Source organism: Danio aesculapii, chromosome 1 (genome assembly GCF_903798145.1).
Source record: "Danio aesculapii chromosome 1, fDanAes4.1, whole genome shotgun sequence".
Classification (NCBI taxonomy): domain Eukaryota; kingdom Metazoa; phylum Chordata; class Actinopteri; order Cypriniformes; family Danionidae; genus Danio; species Danio aesculapii.
Window position 1 is genome coordinate 16,040,505 of NC_079435.1, and position 18,612 is coordinate 16,059,116.

Sequence of the window (18,612 nt, forward strand, 5' to 3'; positions counted from 1 at the left end):
GACACATTTAAATAATGAACATTATAGCCAAAGTAATATTTTAAAAGTTGAGAATAGGGTAAAATTTTTAAAATTAGTGATGGTTTTTAAGATTTTAAAGAAAATGGTCCCAAAATATTTTCTTAATTATTACGTTTTAGTTAGTGAGGTACATTGTCATTCTACAAGAGCACGTAGCAGGGATATTTATCCATATAGATTTAAGAGTGAATCAGGTAGAAATTCTTTTTTGTGTACTAGCTCTGCTGTTTGGTATGTTTTGCCCACGGTTTTTAAAGAGATGCAAATTGAGAGTGATTTTAAAAGGGAAATTAAAAAGTGGTTGTTTTATAGTTGATGTTGAGGATTTTATTGTGCTGAGTTGCTGAGCTGATGATGTTTGCATTCCATTTATGATTTGCTCGTTAATTTAAAAAATATCGAGGACCACAATGGAAATAAGCCTGTGGCTTTTTTGTGTACTTTATCCTCGACAGTTTTTGAAATAATGTATGAATTGGTCTAACTGGACTTGTTTGTATATTTTTGTTAGAATTGTCAAATAAAATCAATCAATCAATCAATCAATCATAAGGAAAGTAGCACCAACTCGCACTAAATACTAGGCTTATGCTAGTTTGGTTGAATAGAATCAGCAGACAATGTAAATGAAGCATGACGAGATGCTGCGGTGCTAGAAACTTGTATTATTGTCGAGTCGTTCATAACGGGAATTTATTCGCAAACGAATCGCTCCCTCCATTAGCATTAGAAGTGAAAGCAGGAGAGTTTCAGGACACGGGTTAGATCAAATTTAACAGGGAGGGAGGATAATACATTTCCATGCTCACAACCACACGCTCTTTGTTGGCAATGTCCATGCGATCACTTATCCATCGATGTAGGAATGTAATGTAAAATGATAATTTTCGTAATTTAAAAAGATATTTGCATACTGACCACCGGGAAAACTCCGGATCATAGATACATGTTTATATGTGTCTATATCTCTGGCTCTGGATGGCCAGTCCTCCACTGCACCTTGGTCCCTCATTCATTTCAAAGGAGCGCTACCCTGTACTAAAATGGCAGCTCTATTGACACATTCCTTCCAATAGACACCAATAGCGTAGGCGCCATCTAATGTAAATATCTATGCTGACTGGAGGGCTGGATATGCAAAACGCCTCATCTTTATCTGAATTCAGAGTGTAACATATGCAGCCAGGTATTCATCAGCATAGTTTTACCAACAGAAAGGGTTCTCTACCTTACTGGTAGATTCTCAATGCTATGTCTACTAACCTAAGCGTATTATGCAGCGCCTATTTTCTTTGTATTAGCTCTGTGCTATGTTACATCTCAACTGCCCCCACCAAATCCTGTGCTATAGCCGATACAGTGCTCAGCATATACAAGTACACCCCTCACAAATCTCTGTTTTTAATAGGAAGCTACACAATATTATATTTGTGTCCATATACTTTAGATTAGTCAGTACTGAAGCCAAATCTGGATCTTATCTAACAAAATAACTTATGATAGCGGCCCAAAAACTAGTACAGCCCAAATGTATATGTTAGAGAAAAATATTAAATACAAATTTAAAAAGAGGAAGAATCAAGTGAAGCAAAAAATAGAAAGATTTAGTTGAAATTTTGTAGTTTGTAATTTTATTTGCAATATTTAGCTTGAATTTAATTATATTAATCTTTCAATTTCTGAATATGTTTGGTGACTAAAACATTATTTTAATAAATATATCTGTTTCATAAATCTGTGTAGTTTCAATGCACTGAGAAATGGAGAAAAATATTCCTTTTCAAAATGGGGTGTCCTCAATTATGCTGAGCACTGTAGATATGTCTATATTAATATCCCTTGTTCTCCAGTTTCCTTTTAATATTAGGTTGATTTAAGTACACCGTTCCCACTAGAAAATATGATAATAGTCTATTCCTTCCGATCAAGCGGTATTACAAATAAAAGGAAGGGTGTGAAGGAAAAAAAAAGAGAGAGCAAACAGGAGCGATTGCTACACAAAGCATCCTGTGACATTTTAAATCTGCACACACGGAAGTCATCTAAATGTATGATCAAAGATAATCTTGGCTTTATTTGAGGAGTTTTTAATCTGTTATAGAATGGAGAATAGTGCTGTGCTTTCTGGATTGACTCAGTCAACAAGGGTCCATACAGACAAGAGTTCCGCCTAACGCTAATGTAACGCTTCCGTGTAGTGTGGCGTGTTTTTTCTCAGTAGATTAAACTAAATCATTGAGGAAACGAGGAAACAGCCTTATACGGCTGAGCTGTAACACAAAAAAAGCATCTTGTCATTTGAATATAATCAGAGATTTTGAAAACATGCTTCAGAATGGACAGGAATCAAGCCTTTTTAGCTCATATAGAGTCTCTGGCTGAGGTTGGGTCATGGAAACAAGCACACGCTCAATCTCAAGTGTCTTTATAAGCCTCAGACAGGAACAGGATGTGACATGTGTACGCAAACCACAAATCTGAGAGGGCAGAGCAGGAGGGGAAGGGTGGGAGAGACAAGAGGGAGGATTATGAGAAAAGACAGACAGACAGAGGGGCTCAGGAGTATGGCTGTGGTACCCCAAAACCTGCCCTATAGAGCGGTCTACCTGGGGGTGACTGGGTTGATGACGCTTGGGGGCCTGTGGGGTAGTTGTACACTCCGTATTGCGGGTATGGAGCGGGATACTGGGCGGGCGTGGGACCAAACTGCCCAAACGGTGGGGCAGGAAACTGGGCCTGGGTGGGATATGGGCATGCTGGGGGACCAAACGCAGGCCTTGGAGCTGAGAAGCCTGTCGCCTGAGGGAATGGGGCACCCTGGCTGGGGTAGGGCTGAAACGCTGTGCTGGGGTTAGTGCTGCCTGCTGTGGAGGCTGATGGAGGAGCGACGGGATAGGGGGAATAAGGGAGAGCAGAACTGGAGGAGTTGGAGGGTGCATTGATTTTGGAGCTCTGCTGCTGCTGGGGCTGCTGTTGTTGCCACGGCGATGATGATGCAGCATCCTGATTGGCACAGGGCTGTGATGCCATTGTAGCATCCCCGATCCCTTTGCTTTTTTGGCTGAGAATTTCTTGCAGCTTTTCGATGCGCACTCGTCTCGTGTGAGCGAGGGAGCGGAGGGACAGGAAGCGTTCGAGGAAAGAGTCCAGCGATATTGAACCTTCCAGAAACTCATCCGCTAAAACCTGAGAGAAAGACATTGAGTTGTTTTTAAATCTTCACACTTTGGGGACAATACAAGATCAAACCTTTATAAAATTATGCAATGAAAAATGTTAGCTCGAAACTACAATTCAAAACAAATGTAGCATTCAATGCTTTTGATTTTACACTTTTAGTTTTTTCAAATGTATTTTAAGTTTTACAAATGTTGCAAAACATTCTTAATGTTATCAAAGAAGTTTTTCAAGATCTCTGTTCAAAGAGTCATTAGAAGGATTACGATTTTCTTAGTAGACTGGAGTAATGACTGATGGTTGATGGATTTGCCAGTAAAGTTAAAACATCACTCGAATTATTCGCCTTAATCTGAATAAGAGAATAATAAGATTAAAGTGTTTACATGAGTTTTGAATGTTCCTTTCATAATCCCATTTTAAGTGTTATAGCACATAATTCGATTAATGTCATTGCGTCCCCACGCTATCCACATTTCCTGTGGCATTTCATGTAATTTTGGGTGTTTCATTTTTAATTTGTCAACATTAACTACAGTTTGGCACTTTCACTTTCATTCAGGAACATTTCATGCATGCCCCCCGTGACAAACATTATTGGTTGCGAGTATGAACTGCTGGAGAAGTGTAGTTTTTAATGGAATTTAATACCGCACGCCTTATGGGGAGAAAAACCTCCACATTTCATGATACAGGTGTCTATGGTCCTTCACTGACACTGATTCTCCGATAGATGCAGAGAATAGTGTCAAACAGCCGTGTGCGTATAGACTATCCTGTCGCAAAATGCGGCGAAAATCCTATACAAAGATAATAGTTTGATTAAGGTGTTTACTGGTTTGTACTGCACTTCAATAATGCGACTAAATCGGCATACTCCACGTCTTAATTCGATTTCTGTTTAGTTTGATCATGACTGTATTCGGAAAATGACTATAGTTTTTTTTTTTTTAAATCGCTGTTTACATGGTAAACTCTTAATCAGAGTATTGTCTTAATCATATTAAATCAGATTATCGGTGTCCATGTAGATGGACTCAATCTAATATTAGCATTATTATTATTAGCAGAGCACTAAAAAGTTTGACAAGATAAACCCCCCTCGGTTTACTGTTCTTGTGTCCACAGAATGTAATTTTTCCTGTAATTTAGTAGACTCTTTATTCCACATGATAAATACTAGTCAGTCAGCAATTGGAACAGTTAAAAAAAGATTAAGTGCAGTTGAATTGAGTAGCCTAACATACTTTAACATTCATCCCTGAAAAAAATAGCATACATCGCTAAAAAGAGTTTATCACTTTCTTTTCCTTCGGCTTGGTCCCTGCTTTTTAATAGTTTTAATTAATTATAAATTATATTTTTATACATTTGTAATATCATCTAAACTTACGAAAATTTCAGGCATTACATTTCAGGTGCTAGGCTATAGCACCGAATAAATGAAGACATAAGGACAGATGACTTGCAGAGGATAATAACAAATGTGCTTCCTGGCTTTTTTATAAGGTACATAGAGCACATGTGGTCGTGAGGCAAATGTGAGAGCGGAACAAGTGCACAGCCAGTCACACATTCAAAGCCATTTTATAATCTGGCATATCGTCAGTGGCTTTGTCATACGCGCACAATATAGGACTACAAAATATCATTACAGGTCTAGGTCTACAATTACATCCCTGAATGACGTCCGGAATGAAGCAGTTACTGCTCCTTCTTCTGTACAATGAAGGCGCAAAGAATCAGGTCGTCTGCTTGATGACGATGAACCTCACTGAGACCCCCCAACCCCCTCACAAAAAAAAATTCAGATTTACTGAAATTACAGGGGCCGCTCCATTAAGCTCGGAAAAAAATGGAAATCTGTATTTATATGGAAGAATCACATCCCTAAAAATAATCTGTTTTTTATTTCTTTGATTACATTTTAGTTTTAGCGCATTACAAATGTATACCCTTTTTAAAATGGAATTAAATACTAAGCTGCTGATAAAATGATGCATTTTATTAGTAAAACTCTTGTAATGTTTCCAAACTTTATAATTGTACTTCATAAAAAATATAGGCTTTGAGTACATTAAAATGTGTGTTAACCATCTGAATGTACAAGAATTACTCATTACTCAAGTAATGACAATTATAAAGATCGAATAAATGAAAACCCAAAGATCACCAAAAGAGAGAGAATGTTCAAGTAAATTATAAAAGGGATGGTGACCCACCTCTGACTCTGCCTCTGTGCTGGCGCCCTCTGCCTGCAGACGTGACAACAGCCCCTCCGGAGACACCTGTCCCATGATGTTGTCTGCGCAGAGGGAAAGAGAGAGACAGAAGTGAGACAGAGTCGATGCATGAATAGGTCTGTAAGAAACTGAGGAATGAGAACAGTTCTGCAAACAAACAAGTTGGCCAGAAATGTGTCGTAATTTTAAACAAAAGGAAAAAGCTTTAACTAAAGGACTAAGGAAGTAGAATGGGGCTACAGTGAAGAAACAAGCCAGACACATAGCAATCCTGTGATGTCATGTCACAAGGGGAGGAGAAACAGTGGCAGAACAAAACAAGCTCTTAGAACAGCTCTAGACCACAGACTTGAGCACAGATAGAAGATTTTCTGGCCGAACAACATGCTCCGTTCAGAAATCCAGTTAAAATTCTTTTCAAAGCTTCATTCTTTCAGAGTATGTGAAACTACAGTGACATTTGCCAATGCACATTAACTATAGAGTGAACAGAAGCTGAAAGAGCTGTCATTTTAATTTCATGTAATCGCCATTGAAATGAAATATTTCGAAGATTTAGTTTTACTTTACTATTGTAAACATCATTTAACGCCGACACCAAAATTTTGCATTTCGTCTTCGACAGAAAAACAAAACCGAAGATAATAAAATAAAATAAAATGATTACAATTACATTCATATTATAAGAAAACACTGAAAATGCTGGTGGGTATACACCACGTTACACACTTTGTTAGCCTTTTCAATCTAATAAATTACTAAATCAAGTATTTTTGAAGCTTTAGTGTTGAATATAGCCTTATTGAATATATTCCTGTTTTAATTAGGAAAACTGAAAGTAGATCATTACTATCAGAAATCATTTCAGCTCAGAACAAAACTACTCGCTTCTTGTTTTCCAGAAAAGCTGCGCTGACAATAATGAATCTCTTTTCACATCTGTTTCCCCATAATGCATTCCTACATTTTTTTTTCACAATAAGCATGTCCCTTACCTCTCAGGACACAGTGCTGTTTGTATTTCTCCCTCACTGCCTCCAGTTCAGTGTATTTCTCCACCAGCCGCGCTCTGTCATTTTCAATACGGGGCTTCATGTCTAGGTTTTGCTCAGCAAGACTGCGGTTTGCAGCCAGAGCCATCTCTCTCTCCAGTTGAATGTTCTGGATCTAAAAGAAAAATATTGACAAAGTCTTATGACCAAAGATACAACTCTACAGCCATTTCTACTGCATTTAATGCAACAGCAAATGAGGTTGTGAGAGATAACCACACTGCATTAACAATGACAAGCAACTTTTAAAACTGTTTAATGGAATTTTTGTATAAAGTGGTCCCTCACTATAACGCGGGTCACTTTTCACACCTTTGCTTATTTTTTATGTGCAATTTGACATCCTTTTTTTCTACAGCGCATTGTGTCTGCATCCTGATTAGCTGTAAAGCATTGTCAATAAATCTCCTCCATGCCATGTCTCCTGTACAATACAGAATGAGTTCAGCTTGCCAAATGTACATAAATCTTCAATCGCTAGCAGTGTGACTCTGAAGTGCAAGTTTTCTCCCCACATTGTTGACGAAACGTTCTGCACCATCAAAGGCACCTGCAGTAGCACCCAAAAGGCAGAAGAAGATGCTAACCATCGCACAAAAAGTTGAACTTCTGGACATGTTAAATGTAGGTAGAAGTTATGCGGCTTTAGGGCGCCATCACGAAATAAATGAAGATCAAATGGTTTTGATACTGGACTTATTTTTCTTCGAGGGTTTAAACTTTGAGATTGTTTAAACAAGAGAGAAAAGTGTGAAATGTTAAAGCCTATCTAAGGAAAAAGTATATAAAGTGGTTGGCGCAATAGCCTAGTGGTTAGCGCGCTGATATATGGTGCAGTAGCATTTCAGGGCGTCCCAAGTTCGAATCCCGGCTCAAGGACATTTCCCGCACCTACCCTCTTTCTCTCTCTCCCACTTTGATTCCTGACTCATTACTGTCCTATCCACTTACAGCCTTAAAACATTTAGAATTAAAAAATAAAGCTGACTACTTCGCAGATTCCGCTCATTGTGGGGTTTTTTTTAGAACTTAACTCCCGCAAATAACGAGGGACCAATATTTTTTACTTTTTTTCATCTGAACACTAGTATGTTGTTAAACAACAGAACAATAAACACTGAGCTTCTCATTCATGCTAAATATTAAACTCATGGTTGCACTGTAAGCCATAAACAGGAAGACTACAATCAGCATCATCAAACTCTATATACACTAATCTGGATTCATTTGAAATAGCATTTTTTGCCTAAAATGCTTCCTGTCCACGCTATTGTTTTCTTTTGTTTTCCAAAATCCACACTGAAATGACTGAAATAGTCCCTGTATTGTGCATGCTTTAAGATGTTAGATGCTTTGAGCTTTTGGCTCTTTAAATCATCACGTCAATAATTCCGGAAAAGGCACCAAGTTTTTTCAATGGACCAACAGTGTTGTCTTGGAGTTGTTGCTGCAAGTAAAGCAGGAGTAAGATTCAGCAGCCTTTGACTACATTTGATATACATTTGTACATTTATATAAGACAAATAACATTTTTATTTATTCTTATTTTTATTTATTCATTGTTCTGTAATTTTTTCAGTATAAAATTATTATTATTATTCACTTATTTTGAAGTCCAAAGGGAATATGGACTATAGTTAGGTTTTTTTATTATTTTGTGCTATATTATTTGGTTGAACAGCAATAAAAAACACTTTAAATAAAAGGAGTTTTTATGTGATAAACTAGTAGTCTTTTGAAATTAATGAATGCATAATAATCGTAATAACCATGAAACCATGATTATTCCTCAGACTATAAACATACAACCTAAATCTATAATCGTTGCATCCCTATACTGAAAATGAGTCATTGTTTTCGAAAGCCTTCAATTTCACAGTCCACACTACAACGGCAAAAATGCCATCTTAAGTGCAGACAAAAGGCCAAAACAGAGAGAAAATGTGAGTTTTTAAAGAAAACCATATTAATGGGGAAATCGCCTTAGGTTTACACTGTTTTTTGTGAGCAGAGCTTAGCAATCTTAACAAGTCAGTTCTTTTTTCATCAGAACACTAGTATGTTGTTAAACAACAGAACAATAAACACTGAGCTTCTCATTCATGTTAAATATTAAACTCATGGTTGCACTGTAAGCCATAAACAGGAAGACTACAATCAGCATCAACAAACTCTATATACACTAATCTATACTCTATATACACTATATACTCATACTAGTGTTCTTAACAAGTCAGAATTCTCCTGAAAAACACCTAACCATGGACACTTGAGTGCAGTGTTTTTTTAGCATCTCTAAATCTGCCAAAATGACATATTATGATGATTGTTATGTAATAGTGTGGCTAAACCACATCTCCACAGAAAATCAACATCTACTTTTACATCACTGCAGAATCCAAACGATAAAGAGTAAATGTTTTAAAACAAAGTCACAATTGCTGTGTGAGATTATTTCATAAGGACTTGTTATCAAAGACCTTTTCAATCTAAATCACAGCAGCGTTCATTTATGAACAAAGTTTCCTGTTTCACAGAAGGAGGACCGTGATTTGGGTAAGGAATTAGATGACTGTGCCTATATATGTCAAAGCTATTCCCTTTAAAGGATCAGTTCACCCAAAAATGTTTTTAGCTGAAATCCGAGAGCTCCCTCATCCTCCAAAATGAACCAAAAACACTGTCAAAACATTCCATGTGATTTCAGTGGTTCTACAAATATCTCAGGGGAGTTGTAAGTAATTAATAACATTTTATTTTCAGGTGAACTAATCCCTTAAGCAGTTACACATCACTGTGATGATGATCCTACCTCATCAGACTCCAGTGCCATAGACTCCACCCGCTCCAAGTTGTCCAGCAAATCCTGCAACTCGGACTGGCTGAGGTCTTGAAGCTTCTCCATTGATTTGCTAGGACAGCTAATAAGCCACAACAATGTTTACATATTTGTACTAACATTTACAGCTCATCATAAAGCTAGCCTGCGATTGGCATCTCTTACTGAGTTCCACCACAAGTTAATACAGGTTTGAATAAGAGTAGGTCATTACAGATTAAAATTTTTAGGTTAATACATGATTTCAGGTTGAAACTAGGCTAACAGTGTGTACTTAAGCATAATGTTTGATATCAAACCACAACTAGAAGACTGGTAAACATTTAAGCAATCTGCATCACTTACGCCAGTTTTGTCATTCAGACAGTGAATATGGCGAAAATATGCTAATGAAGTTAAGGTTAACCCTAACTGCCTGGACATCTCATGAAATGTCCAAATACTTACAAAGCACAAGCAAATCAAAGTCCTCTCCACACGGTGCTCATGGAAAAACATCAAACTTGACTGGAAGCGAGTGACGTGAAGATGTAGACGGAAGCGCGAGCGTCTTCAGCATTAAAACCCTCTTCCTGTTTGAAACATCTACGAGATAGAATCTCTACCAGGTCTCGGGTGTTACTTAACCCGGCGGAAAGTGGAAATAAATGTGAGAAATGATTCCCGGAGACAGGAATCTCCCCGCGGTTAGCTGGACGGCTAGCTTACTTAAAAGACAGCAGTTGGACAAGGCGGTTTGCCATTCAAAATAAAACGTCGCCAGGCGAAATGATAACTCAGAAAGGCATACTTATATGTGTCTGTAAAAGCAGCATCGATGTCAATTCGAGCAAAACAATCCAAATGAAGGTTAATTGACGGAGTATATTCCTATTCTTAAGGGAAAGTTTCACTTCTGGTTGACAGATAACACGGCCATCTTTGATGAAACCATTGTAGGTTTGATTGGGGGAGTTAGATGTATTTCAAGTGACTTTCAAATACAATTTACATTTATTGTTTAGTATATGACATTAGCTTTAGATTATGGAATACATTTATTTGTAAAAAACTTAATGATACAGAAAATTTAAAGCTGTTGTACGTTTTTATTGAATAGAACAACATCCTCCCCTATTTTTGCTAATACATGGTATGCTCTTACGTTCAGCTGACTGAAAGGGAAACCCCGATGTGACGGGAATATTCCATATGTGACATGGCAATAGGGTTGGTCCTAATATTTCACCACACGGACAAGGATGTAGTTTTATTCAAAAGTTTAATACTGTAGAAAAATGTTTGAACATTGGTTTTATACATCAATGACACGAACGAAACGAACATAATACAAAACAAAGGTTGCATATTTACAGGCCGTTTTCATCACCATTATAATAGTTTTTTAATATCACATACATTTCTCTTTTTTGTTTCATTACTAATTGTATCCAAAATGGTATAAATGTTCATCAATGCAGGTTTTATATATGACAACACAGTTTTTACTAAAGGTGAGACACTGCAAAGCACCTGTCAAAAATTTTTCTGCAGCGTTTTTTTTTTTCAGTCCTTCGGAAAGTAAATTTTATTTCTTTTATCACATTTTAGAAAATTGTGTCATAGTGTTAAATTACAAATCATAGTTTTAAAAGCTCAAAATTTGTTTAATTAGCTTCACAAGACATAAATACAATAAACATTACAGCTTTAGTTTTATTACTGAGGTATACGTTCATACATAATTTACCTGATTGTATTATATTATGAAATTATGTTATAAAAAAGATTTCCAAAATCCTTAACAATTTTTTTTTAATGGGCTTCATCCAATATTAAAGGTTTTATGCTAAAATAAATGCAAATTTCCTGATTTGCCTGCTCAAACAACATTTAAAGGTGCAGTATGTAAGTGTGACACCTAGTAGTATTGCACGCCTGGTTCAAAACACACGCAAGCGCAAGTTGCCAGATTGCAGACACCAACAGGAGCTGATTTCAGTCGTGTTCTAAATAAAAGCAACGGCACAGCATAGATGGAATATTTTCCATATTAAAATTAGTTTTTGTCCTAACTAACACCTGAAATTTACATTTTAGAAATGGTTTGTATTTCTCACAGGCAGGGCTGGAGCAAGCTGAACTGCCGCTCTAGGCAAAGGACGATCATGCCGCCCTCAACTCGAAAGTGAAAATGAAAGTGACCCGTTAGCAAATTGAGGCGGTCCGGGGGGTTGTATCGCGGATGAAATTGAAGACAGGGGGTGGGGTTGTGGTGGAGGGGGTCGCGGATGTAACTGAGGACGCGGGTGGTGAGGGAGGTGTCCGCCCTCTCTATTCTGCCGCCCTAGGCGGTCGCCTAGGTCGCCTCTATGGACGCGCCAGCCCTGCTAACAGGTGAACAACAGAAAACTGACGATGCTTGTCATGTGCTTTTTTCAGTGTTAAACACTAATAATGTGAGTTTGAATGCCATTTTACATGATATTTAGTGCCATACTACTGAAAGCAGCAGCAGATAGTTCACCTCTAATCTGGAAAATAAAATGAACCGTTTAAAAATAAATTTAGAGCTGTGACTCATGTCAGTGATTCAGCATCTACATTTAATAATGTTAAAGAGGTTTAATATGTATTAATTAGATTGTAAACGTTACCATTCTCTATAGAGTGCAGTAAGTGCACTATTCTGTGCTTCTAAATGGCTGTATTTAAATTTCTGTCGTGTTTCGTCTGGTGCAAACTGCCAAATTGCTGATCACTGCAAATCTCCTTACGCAGTGTGTAGCTATGACAACAACGTGTTGTTTTACGTTCGTCATATTTCTATTATTTGCTAATTAATAACCACCTCATGTGAAACTCTGAATCTGCGTCTCATTTCAGAGGCTGTTACTGTCCACTAGAGGTCGAATTTCGATCGCGGACATACACTTTGAGAGCCTCGCTGACTAAATGAATGAAATACGCTGTTTTCCACAAAGACAGCCCGGGGTGCTGAAATATAATTGGCTAAACTGGTATAGGGCGAGTTAAATGACCAAAACAAAGACAGACATTCTCATTTTTACATTTTCAAAGCAGAATATCTGATTTAGCATTGTTTTGCAGATAAACAAAAATGTTCACTAAGCATGTTTCTTAAATATCTGCAAACATATTAAGGGGTTCTTATGCTTTAGAAGAGTTCAAATTTTACATACAGCACCTTTAAGAAAACATGTGATACAAAAATCTTAATGTAATCAATCAGTTGGAAAAGTATGGTGATGAACATTACTTTTTTACTCTATTCAACTGTAGTGTCTTGCCTTTAAAAGCAATTAAACTTTGATTTATAGTGAGTAAAGTATTTACAGTGTATAACAGGTTACTCTCTATAGTTTCACAAACACTTTAAAATCTATATTTTGTTCAAGAAAATATTGTGAATTCACATTTTAAGACAATCAAACAGAAGCACAATACTATTTTTATAGACCATTTTGAGGGATGTATACAATAACAATGGTCTCAACGTATTTCTTGTTGCACATTTTTAATTTCTATAGCTCCCGAGAATCCAAAAAGAGCCACATATTGATAATGATAGCTTTTTTAACATTAAATTTTGATTGAATTGCCTCATGTTACAGTTATGAAATAGTTTGGCAAAAAGCTGGAAATGTTCAGGGTCCAATGATATTACCACAATGAAATGGTCTGTAGTAAATCCTCATAGAAGTTTCTAAAAAATATTGTCGCTAAAATGACCAAAGATAATGTTATAGTGTATTAAAAGTTATGTCAGTAACCTCTCAATCCTTTAAATGCGGAGAATGATAGAAAACTAAGAGCAACCACAGCTGCAATATCGTAAAGCAATAGCTGTCTGGCAACTGCTTTGTAAAAGCCCTGTCAAAAAAAGAGGAGATTGAATGAGTTCATCAGAATATGATGTTTGAAAAAAAAAGTGCTTTGTAAAGAGTTTTATAGTTAAAATTTGAATAGAAAATGATTATTAGTGATGGAAAAGCAAAAAAATCTTTTACATAAATGTACATAGAGAAAACAATTTAAAAAAGTAACATTCTTAACATTTAAAATACATTGTATTAGATAATTTTAGAGGACCAGAGGTCTTCAATTTTCATACAGACAGAAAATAGAGACTAGTTAATAGAAGTTTTGACAAAATATCTCAGAATTAATCAAAATCAACAAGAATCAATAGTTTTAAAGGGCACCTGTCATGAAAATTAACTTTTGTAAGCTGTTTGTACAGTCATATTGAAGTGATATAAACCCAACAAATCTCTTCAACTTTAAATTTCCTGACATTAAAATAGGATCCAAATCCCGGTGATTTTGAGGCACACCGCAACGGGATGTAGGAGTGCAGTTTCCCCGCCCATTGAATTGATTGACAGGCACCATGTTTCTGTATTATTGTGTCCAATAATGTCCACAGAACATTTTTTTGCAAATAAATTGGGATTAAAATATTTGTTCCAACTCTCTTGTTCAAAACGTTTTTAAAATAGAGCATGTTTGTAAGAAAGACAATAAAATTGATGTGTAATTCTTAACCCCTATAATCAACCTGGCCGCAAGGTGTCAGTAAACACTAATGTGTACTGCAAACGGCATTTGTGTGAGACTCATCATTTCAGAAAGACTTGAATAGACTCTATCACAAATACATGAAATAATTTACTTGGTATTTCAGCTTCATCTGAGTCTGTCTCTGTCACTGACTGCTGTTTATCTGACGTAATGCATGACTTTTGATAGTTTTAAAACTGGGCTTAAAATTTGCCTTAAACAAAATCAAATATGCCACCACTGATTTGATTTCATTTTATTGACAATGATGTATTGTAAGTGTAAAATGTATAATTTTTACAATTTAATTTATTACAACATTTATGCCCAGGGACTACAGATGTAAATTAGTTTTATAGCTAACTCTGGCACAACATGTCATGTTTGTCCCTGTATAAATAAATTAAATAAATAAAAATAAAATAAATAAAATGAGAAGCAGATTTAGGAATGGTGAGCGGGGAGAAGCAGCTCATTTGCATTTAAAGCTACAGCCTACAAAAACAGCTACGCTGCACTCAGACACCAAAACTTGGCATATTCTGGAGGCTTTAATAAATTATCTGATGGGTATTTTGAGTTGAAACTTTACAGACACATTCTGGAGACACCAAAGGACTATCTTAAATCTTGTAAAAAGGGTAAAATAGGTGCCCTTTAAAAACAATATAATCATTTAAAAACAATTTGCACTTACTTGAAAGAGTCTTTCTGCACACGGTTGATTGGGTGAACAAGGAGGGAGGTTCAGAGAGGTACTGGTAGCATAAATGTACAGAAAAAGACCAATCAGTGTCGCCACCAGTCCAGCAAGACCAGAGATCAGAGTGTTCTTCAGCTTGAAGGGAGCAAAAACACACCAATGTCAGGACAATGTTTAACAATACACATCCAATAAGAAGCTCTGAAGCAGCTGCCTTTACCAGGTCTCTCCTAGGAGTTCTTTCAGATGCCAAACCAAATGATCCGGCAATTATAGTCTATATAGAGGAGAAAAATCAGAAGGGTAAAGTCTGTCAGAAGAAAATGTGCAATTGTGCAACATTTTATCACTAGTGCAATACACTTAAAGGTCACCAGGATGCCTCTGTCACTATTTCCTACAATTATTAGGGCACAATCTATCATTTCAGGACCATCATGTCAATGTGTGCATCCGCAATAGTCCCATCACAGGATGTGCAGTGTCCACAGTTCTGAACACATGTGAATTGTTGATTAAATGATAATATAATAACAATTTAAGCATATTAAAAGTACTTAGACATATGATGTGATAACGTTGGTATCTTTAATGTAGATTGACTGCACTGTATTTACACAGTGAAGACTATACCATGCAGAGGCTTGGCGGACATTTTAAAAGTGGAGGGGACAGCTGTATGAGATGGTCTGTCTCTAAAAGTGAGGGGGATTGCTTCATCACTCTGTCTCCTCTCCACCAATCAGCTGGTGTGTGGTGCATAATATAACTGCTGTCGTGTCGTGGGTGCTGCACACAATGTGTAAAGCACTTTGAGTGTCCTGAAAAGCACTATATAAATGTAAGGAATTATTATTATTTTAGATTTTATTCTTCAGTTTCTTTACCTGAATACTGTTAGACTTTAGAAAGAAAGTATTGCTTATTTTGATTTGCATATTTGTTCTCTTTTATTTTAGTTCTGTTAATTATATTTTATGCAGATGGCTACAAAACCACCCAATTATTATTTTTCAAATTGCAATATAGGGTCAAGAGTTGAAAACAAACAGAAATTTTTACATGTTTCTATCTTTTTTGTTTACTAAGGCTATAATCACGGTGGCCAAGAGAGCTTAACGTGTTGCAATTTAAGAAAACACATTCAATACAAATTGAGAAGAGATCTTCATCCGTTTTGACAGCATACATGATGCAAATCCTCACAACGCAAACACGTAAAAACAAAAACACTGCATTTTCTCACAACGCAAACAATTTACAAAAACGTGCTGCATTTTCTCACAACACTTGCAAAAAGAATGGAACTGTGCAATGGAAATGTTTCAAAGGAAGCCTAAAACGTGACAGACGCCACTGTGCCGTGACTATTGCTCAGTGAAGTTGTAGGTGATCTTTGAAAGGTGAGTTTTTTGTTTGTTTATTTTAACATTCTGATTCCTTTGTCTTTTGTATTTTATTAGCCTAAATAAGCAAAACTTAAATAGCCAGGTTTGTCACATTTTTGGGTCTCATTGAAACATTTCTGTTGTGTTCCATGCTATTTGCAAGTGTTGTGAGAAAATGCAGTGCGTTTTCATAATTTGTTTGCTTTATGAGAAAATTCAGCGCAGTTTTAAATGCGTTTACGTTGTGAGGGTTTTCAACATGTGTGCTGTCAAACGGATGAAGATCTTTTCTTAATTTGCTGGTGTTTTTATAATTGCATGTGTTTTCTTTAACTGCAACATGTTAAGCTCTCTTGATCACCGTATGTAATATGTATATATGTAAAATGTAAACTGTTTAATTGTTTAACAGTTAAAATGTTTAACTGTTTTTAATTGTATTATACTTAAACAATTAAATGTTAACTGTAAAAAAAATTATTTATGGTGGTAAAGCACTCTTACTCCAATCTTCTGTCACGTGACCCTTCAAAATTCATTCTTATGTTGATTTAATTTTTCATTTTTGATTAAAAGGTAAATACATTTTTTTATGACTATTAAAAGAAAATCATATTTTGGTGCAGTGGGTAGTGCTGTCTCCTCACAGCAAGAAGGTCGCTGGTTCGAGCCCCAGCTGGGTCAGTTGGCATTTCTGTGTGGAGTTTGCATGTTCTCCCCGTGTTGGCGTGAGTTTTCTCTGGGTGCTTGGGTTTCCCCCACAGTCCAAAGACATGGGCTATAGGTGAATTGGGTAAGCTAAATTTTCTATTCACCTTATTCTTCACGTACGAGCGGGCGCAGCCATTTGAATCATTTTGGCTCGAGACTTCCGGTTTCATTCGGTTCCATTTATTTTTAGACGTTAAAAACACCTCGTTTTGCTGCTTGGTGTTGCAAACTGATATTTTCTTACAATATTATTCTACTTTGTCTGTATTGTTATGCAAACACTTGTTTGTTGAGCAAGTAGTTTGACCATTTTCTGCCGTTTATTATTCCTAGTCATTTCTCCCATAGGCGGCTGAATCGGAAGTTCTAAAACAATCGCAAAAACGCACACACTTCCGCATTGAAGAATAAGATCAATATTGTATGTGTGTAAGTCCTGGTCCTCCAGGTTAGGGGTTGGGCTAACGACCTACATCTTAAAAAATTACGAAACACCAATATGGTGCAGCTAAATATCAACTTCGATATAAACGGCCCAGGGAGTAAATAAGTAAGTTATTTTAAAAAGCAACAGCCAAAACAACTACAGTGTGTAAGTAGTAATGAAATAAACCTACCACAGAACCAACACAAATGGGGCACACGAACATATATTTCATGTCAAGGCTGACGGTGTGAGTTAATAAAGTCAGGAGCAGCTGGAACAGACCTAGTAGTATTGCCATAACCTAGAAAAATGCACACATTAAACAACAGCAACATTAAGCAAAACATCTCTACACTATTAACAATTTCCTGTAGACTCCAGTTCACCAGTAACTTACTGTAAATCAATTACAGCAAAAATACTACATTTACATATACAATACCATTTATCTTGCTCTATATCATAGGTCTCAAACTCAATTCCTGGAGTTTGAGACCTATGCTCTAAATGTATTTACAGTATTGTATATCTTTACTGTAAAATATACATTTTCTCAGTGCAACTTTAAAATACAGTAAGGCACTGCATAACTGTCCTACAGTAAAATACAGTTCATATTACAGTTAAATACTGTATAATTTATTTATCTATTATCGTCTTCACTTACTGCCACCACTTCAGGGTCATGGAACCTAAACAAACGATGGCATTTGGGAGGATCCGTGTCAGCAGAATGAGCTTGTGTGCTGGACATTTTTAAGTCAGCAGAAAGGCAAGTGATGTCCTGAAAAACAGGAACATTTGAAAGTTCAGATCAGCAGTTATAATGGCTTCTTACAATCAGACATAATGGTGAGAGAGTCCGACTGAAACATGATCTGATCCCCCCGGATTGATGGAACGTTTTGCGGGAATACAGATGCTGGAGGAGAAAAACATCTTTGTGAGGAGAGGAAGTGGGCGGATATGTAACAGAGAAAATGTGGCTGGAGAGAAGAGTAGCGCAGCTTGAGACAATTCCGATTGCTCAACAGCACTGCGGAGGAAAAGGGTGAGGGTTATGAGAGAGAGAAAAAACCTTTGGTACGCATTCATCTCCTTAAGTAGGCTGGACTGGCCAGATGTCCAAAACAGACCTTATTTGTTAGAAACACAAAGACACATAACAACCACTGGAAACAACAACTGCCCGCTTCAAACGCGCGATTTTAAAGATAGTTCCCATCATAAAACTCACACTCGTCTATATAAACATAAATAATAACATAGATAGGGATTTATTAAACGTAACTTCCATTTAAAACAACACGCGACCGACTTACCTCGAAATGTTGTTCAGGAGAATCCTAGAAAGAAAGAGGCTTTACGAAGTGGTCGAAAAAACACTTTGAGGGAGAAAAGGGAGAAAAGGGGGCCGGACAGACCCCCATTTCTTCCCAATGTATGGGTGGGTCTAAAGTATTTTTCTAAGAAGGAAAGTCTGATAAT

At 36.7% G+C, this 18,612-nt stretch overlaps 2 protein-coding genes across 2 annotated transcripts; both read right to left on the bottom strand.

Moving 5' to 3' along the window:
* Window positions 1-2,430: 2,430 nt before the first annotated feature.
* On the bottom strand, window positions 2,431-10,314 carry vps37c (VPS37C subunit of ESCRT-I). Its single transcript, XM_056456710.1, has 5 exons — window positions 9,780-10,314; window positions 9,306-9,414; window positions 6,437-6,608; window positions 5,421-5,503; window positions 2,431-3,207 (listed from the first exon to the last, which is right to left on the bottom strand). The coding sequence occupies exons 2-5, from the start codon at window positions 9,396-9,398 to the stop codon at window positions 2,578-2,580; spliced, it is 978 nt and encodes a 325-aa protein (XP_056312685.1). The 5' UTR covers window positions 9,399-9,414; window positions 9,780-10,314; the 3' UTR covers window positions 2,431-2,577.
* Window positions 10,315-11,244: 930 nt separating this feature from the next.
* si:dkey-9i23.16 (uncharacterized protein LOC571915 homolog) lies at window positions 11,245-18,558 on the bottom strand. Its single transcript, XM_056456712.1, has 6 exons — window positions 18,447-18,558; window positions 17,792-17,908; window positions 17,315-17,425; window positions 14,819-14,875; window positions 14,593-14,733; window positions 11,245-13,205 (listed from the first exon to the last, which is right to left on the bottom strand). Exons 2-6 carry the CDS (start codon window positions 17,876-17,878, stop codon window positions 13,098-13,100), a joined length of 504 nt encoding a protein of 167 aa, XP_056312687.1. The 5' UTR covers window positions 17,879-17,908; window positions 18,447-18,558; the 3' UTR covers window positions 11,245-13,097.
* Window positions 18,559-18,612: the final 54 nt, after the last annotated feature.